This window comes from Callorhinus ursinus, unplaced genomic scaffold (genome assembly GCF_003265705.2).
Source record: "Callorhinus ursinus isolate GAN/ISIS: 27379988/994484 unplaced genomic scaffold, GSC_fseal_2.0 scaffold36, whole genome shotgun sequence".
Lineage (NCBI taxonomy): Eukaryota > Metazoa > Chordata > Mammalia > Carnivora > Otariidae > Callorhinus > Callorhinus ursinus.
This window is the reverse complement of record NW_027397098.1, coordinates 5745957-5751956: the sequence shown is the minus strand read 5'-3', so window position 1 is coordinate 5751956 and position 6000 is coordinate 5745957. Positions and strand designations below refer to the sequence as shown.

Below are 6000 nucleotides of genomic sequence, written 5' to 3'. Positions count from 1 at the left end.
TGTGTGTGTGTGTGTGTGTGTGTGTGTGTGTGTGTGTGTGTGTGTGTATACACGTATACACTCAAGAGAAATGAAAACATACGGCTACAGGAAAGCTGTATACAGATGTTCAGAGCATCATTATTCATACTAGCCCAAAAGTCAGCACGATCAAAATGTCCCCAACTGATGGATGGATAAACAGAATACAGTGTTTCCGTACAACGGAGTATTTATTACTCGGCAGTTAGAAAGGGACGAAGTACTTACTCGTGCCACGCGGATGGACCTTGAGAACACTTTGCTAAGTGAAGGAAAGCAGTCACAAAAGATTACAATTTGTATGATTCCAGTTATATGAAATATCGGGCGCAGCAAACCCATAGAGACCAGGAGTAGAGGGGTGGGTGCCAGTGGGGGGGGGGGGGGTTTGTGGAGAGGGGAGAACGGGGAATGCATGCTAATGGGTATGGGTTTGTCTGGGGTAAGAATATTCTGTTAGATGGTGGTGCTGGCTGTATAACTCTGCGGATAGACTAAAACCCACTGAATTGTACACTTGAAAGCGATAAATTTCACGGTATGTGAATGACATCCCAATAAACCTGTTACCTAAAGGCAGGGTGGGCCCTGAAGTCTTCAGTCAAATTCAGGAAGATGGAGGATTTCTTTTTTTCAAAATTTTGTTGAGAAAAGAAAATGCTGAGTCTGAAGCAGAAACAGAGAAAGCCAAGAACTGCCACTTACCCCCGCCCCCGGGGTGCCGGTCCCTGGCGAACCTGGATAAGGCCCCGGCCTGGAGGGAGGCGGCTCCGGGGCCCTGGTGCCTGAGCGGCGCCCCGCTCTGTACACTGTGGGAAGACGAGTACGTTCCGGGGCCGGTTGGCTTTCACTCACCTGGTGCTTTCTCTCCCCATCTCCCTGTCGTGTTTTGTGTTTCAGTGGCTGCTTCAACCCCCAACTCCACTGCTGGTGCAGCCATGAATTCTTTGACCTCCCTTGGGACGCTGCAAGGACTGGCGGGAGCCACTGTTGGGCTGAATAATATTAACGCACTAGCAGGTACCCTAAACAGTGAGTATTTGCTGCTCTGGTGGACAGCCTCCCCCCAAATTCTCCCCCAGTAACGACCTGCAAAGGAGAGGGAGCAGGGAGAACTACAGCTTGGGATGGAGGAGCACATGCCGTGCTAGGCAAATGCTGTCTACGCTCACTTTGCCTCCAAGACCACCCAACCCCACCACTCCCGGTCTCTTCTAATACGCAGAATGTGCCTCCGTCCCCAGGTTCCTGTGGCGCACGGACAGCTGCAGGTTTCACGCGGGGGTCGTGTGGGTTTGGTTGGGGTCTCTTCTTCTGAGAGGCAGTGTGTTTTAATCGAAAAATAGGACTAGAAGTCAGGACGTATGGGTCCAGTTCCCAACCTGCAAAAATCCTGAGCAAATGCTGGCCCTCCCACCCCAGGCTACAGATCCCATTTGAAAATGGAAAGTTCTGGATCAGATGATCTTCCGGGTGTCCTCTTGCTCTAAAGATTCATGACATATATAGAGAAGGAAAAACAAGGCCTTGGAAAGAAGGAAACAGAGGGGAGTGCAGAGCCCCACCGGCCGCGGTACGGGGTCTGCAAGCGCCCACAGACAGGACTCCCCCCCGCCCCCCACAGCATCTTCATCTCTGAAGAGGTGCGTGTTACCTTGGCAGGCTGAGGCAGAGTCGCGCAGCCGGCTTGCAGGATCCTCTCGGCCTGAAACCTAGGGACGCACTGAGGAACTCCAGATTCTGTCCTACACAGCTTGCCCATTTCTGCCACTTCGGATCTTTGGCGGGGGGGGGGGGGGGGGGGATGTTGGGGGGATGGAGATAGTCCCCAGACAGAGAATAAGTCCTATTTTAGCCTTGTGCTTGGCACTGGCCTCTACACTGGGGGAGAGTGATCCTCTGCCCACAGAAGGGGGACACCTCATTTGCCTCTCCCTCAGTTCAGTCCTGAGTCGAGAGCAGCCCGACCCAGGAGAGCCCGAAGGGACTCTGCTTTGGGGGCCCAGTGACCTACCATGCAGCCCGGGCAACCCAACGCCTGCCCACTTTCAGCTTTCAGAAAGGGGTCCTCGGCAAGCTGGTTTCAGCCGTGATCCAAGAAGTGACCAGTCTTTAAGGGGTGATCAGATGATACAATTTTTTTAAAGCAAAAAAAATCCCAGTAGTTCTATACTTGAAAGAAAATCTCAAAAAGAAGGCCTTGTAGTTTGATAAAAAGGAATCTAGAACTTACCAAATTTTCAAGTTTTATTAAACACTTTTATTCAGATGCTCTGGGAAAAACAAAAATTGGGACTGAGTTCTACCGTAGGCCAAAAAGAGAAGAGACAGATTATTCCTTCCAGATGGGACAGTCGTGATTAGCAAACGGTACACGAAGTGGTAACCATGTGACAACGGAATGTTTTATTCCAGTCAAACTGCCTCCAGCGCCCCACTTCCCACCGGCCCCGGAGGAGCCCTCATTGCCTTGACTCCTGTTTCCGGCCTTGTTCTGCAGACGCTCCGCCCCACTCCTCCCCCTCGGCCGCAGACACGTGTGTCTGCGCACACCCCTTCCTGCTGCTTCTCTTACCCCAGGACCTAGTTCCCCTAAAACAAGGACTTTGATTTGATCGCCTGCCTGTCCTGTCCTTGGTCTGCAAAGTAACAGGCCAGTGGGAATGGCTGTCCTCCTCAGCACGTGCTCATGACTGTGTGCGGTCCTCCGTCTGTGTGGTCCTGTCTCTCCATCCCAGTCTCCGGTGCTCTGCCGGTGTCTTCCCGTCGGTGCCGTGAGGGACTAGAGAGGGGCTCTGTTGAAAGGCCAAGAAACTAGGACCAGGCCTCGTGGGGGCTCTGTGTCACACACATTTTGCTTCTGGCAAGGACAACAGGCTTGAATTGTTTTGTTTTCTAAACTTTTTGCAATTGTTGCACATTTTTGCAACTATCCACAAGGATGGATGGTTGACGGGGAATTGAGAAGGTATTTCGTTTCAAACAGCCCCTACCAGACGGTGTGAACCAGGAAAATGTTTAATTGCTCATTTACAAAAATCACAAACAAAACTACATTCCTTCTGATTTGGTAAATGTTACTAGCCCAGAGCTATTTAGGAATCCCAACACTGGCTTGGAGCTGGTATTGGTTCCTTTTCTCAAATACTGAGAGGAAACCAAAATACATAGAGTGTTCTCTTCCAGACCACCCTGCCTGAATGTGAGCACGCTGCCTATCCTACTGAGTAAGTCTCAAAGAAGGTACTCAAGAGACGTTACCGGAATAGAGGCAGCTTCTAAAATAGTTGGCCACAGCTTCCATATCACTGCTGTTTCCTGCCTTACTCCATCCCAGGAACAATGACTTGCTACTGAAAGCATTCTCCGGTTGTCCACATAGAGCCATCTCTTTCCCATGGACAAAGGAGCCAGGAAGCATGTAGGTAGATGGAATCCAATTAATTCCCAATTAACTCATCTTTGTAAAAATGTTACCCTCTTCACTGCCACAGGGCCCCTCTCCTCCCAAAATAAAAGTTTTGGTTAGAAGACAAGTAGCTGAATTAAACTGCTCAAATTTGATAGCCCTTTTCTTCCCTTATACATTCATGAGTGGAGGGGCTTAAAAAAGTAGAGTTAGAAGCCTAAAGCTAAAAGCAAAAGTTGCCAAGATCAGAGGTAAGGAATGTGGGTGGTGATTCATTAACAGCGCTTTCAGTTTTGGATTATTTGACTGTTCTCAAGACATGTTTGGTACATAAGACGTGTTTTGTACATCTGAACTAAAACAAAGTATTTTTGCAGATATATCCACCCAAGAGTCAGTATCTTTCTGTCGGTGTTTTAATGTAGGTCAAGTGACATACTTTTTTCTCCTTGCTCAGATCACATCGTTCTTCCAAATGGCTTACCATATAGTGCTTCAAACTAGGATTTGTCAGAATATAACCAAGCACAAGTGCCTGGTGAATAATGTTTATGGAGATACAGTTGACCCTTGAACAACATAGATTTGAACTGTGCAGGCTCACTGATACGCATATCTTTTTCAGTTAATACAGTAGAGTACTACAAATGTGTTTTCCTTATGATTCAGTAGTCAGGATAGGTACTGACTATTCACAGGCCATGTGCAAGGATCCTCCCTTATTGAGATTGGCCACATCTGTCATTTTGTCCCTTGTCCAAACAGCATGCATGGGAATTTAGATTTAATGGGATGAAATGACTGATCCATTTGGCTTTTTTTTAAAGAAAATCCCCGTTCTTTTAAGGTGAGACATTTATTCAACTTAACTTTCTTCAAACCTCTGTAAACACTGTCCATAGTTTGTGCATGTAATCAGATACCAGCAGCTGAACTGACAAGTGTTATCTTTGACATAATAATTATTTAATATAAATCTTCCTTTGACGGTCTTTCAAATTCCACCAGGTAATCATTTACCTATTCTACCTTGGCTTTGGCAAACACATACCCCAGGACCTCCAGGATAGTTTGGTCTTCAATATTCTCAATGCACTTGCCAGAACTTGTACACTTATTTTTGCTCAAAAGGATGGTTATACCACGGAGGAGGAAAGGCCCGGGCTCAAGAGCCCTTACCATCCCCTCTTTGGCATCAGCACCCGTTGGTGCCCCCAATACCATTTCTGTCCTCGCCTCAGGCAGGTCAAGCCAGCCACAACTACCTCCCGCACAGGTGGCATCACTTGAAGTTAGCAGAGCCCTTCAGAAAGCAGATTTGCCCTGAGATGTAGTCCAAAACCCTGGCCAAGGACCATGAAGTGTAGGCAGGAACAGAGTGACGATGTGCTGGAATGTCACTTGGTAGGGCTGCAGGCCTCACGATGACTCTAGTCCTAAAACCCATCCCGTCTTTCAGGAGCACTGAAGTTCATTCTGCTTCTGTGTTTCAAGAGGGAAAAAAAAAATTGGCGAAAAGGTGGAAAGAGAAGAAAAGTCACCTGACCTGGATGATTTAAAAAAAAAAAAAAGGGAGACATGTACCAGAGAGGAAGGGAGTCCAGGGCCACAGTGAGGCCTGCAGTGAAACACCCCCCGTGTGTCTGGCCTCTGGGGAAGCTACGACGTGCAGGGAGGCACACCGGCTGCAAAACGCCAGGCCCTTAGCCGACAAGGTACCAGAGACGCAGGGCTCTACCGTTCCGGTGACAGCAGCAGAGCTCCGAGCAGCCCCGTACGCTGCGATGCACACCTAGACTCTCCCACCTTGGGGCAGAAGCAGAGTGGCAAGTCACCAACTCACTCTCCTGCGAGAATTCCTGCCCACCCAGGGGTCTGGCTTTCTAGAGGGCTGAGCCCCACGGCGTGATCGTCTGTGTCCCTAGCACCTATTCACAGCCTGACGGAAATGAGACAGACAGCACTGAACTGTGCCCAGCTCCCCCGGAGTCATTTTACACCCTCCTGTCACCTTTCTAGAAAAGAACCATTGCTGTTTCTTTGCATTCACACAAATATTGGGAGGTGAGGATAAAATAAGACTGAAAGGAGAAAAGCGAAGTTACTCCCCAGCCTTCAGCAGCCCTACGAATACCAGGGATGGAGGACGAGGCCTGAGTGGGGTTAAATGGGATTAGCTGATGTCTGAGGGACTGTTGCGTTAGGAGGACACACTAGTTCCAAGCTCTTTAACAGCATTTATTTGACCAAAAAAAAAAAAAATGACAGCATAGAATGCTTCTCAGTAAGAAACTGAAAGCAGAGTCCACAGGACCTCTGCTAGCCGGCACCTTTTTAGCTTCGTTTGTATTTGTTGCTAGATCCACCCGCAAGGATGTCCTTTTTCAGGAGGCTTATCGTTCCATTCTTCTGTCCTTCAGAGGCTCCTCACCCCCACCCCCACCCCCAGTGCGGTGTCTGTACTGAGGAGACTGTACTTGGTGACTTCACCCAGGGCCCACTTCTGTCCCCTCAAGCCCCCCCCAGAAGAATACCAGACTTGAGGCACTATGCATTTCCTCTGCTGTTAA

At 48.8% G+C, this 6000-nt stretch overlaps 1 protein-coding gene across 8 annotated transcripts in view; it reads left to right on the top strand.

The window, feature by feature from the left end:
• CELF2 (CUGBP Elav-like family member 2) overlaps positions 1 to 6000 on the top strand; it is a 298791-nt gene that overhangs the window by 275529 nt on the left and 17262 nt on the right. For 5 of the 8 annotated variants that reach the window (XM_025853497.2, XM_025853500.2, XM_073879919.1 and 2 more), the window contains one exon: positions 922 to 1053. In XM_025853497.2, the coding sequence (XP_025709282.1) occupies positions 922 to 1053 (132 nt within the window). The remainder of the gene's footprint in view (positions 1 to 921; positions 1054 to 6000) is intronic. The other 3 variants (XM_025853498.2, XM_025853501.2, XM_073879920.1) reach the window with 1 other exon arrangement.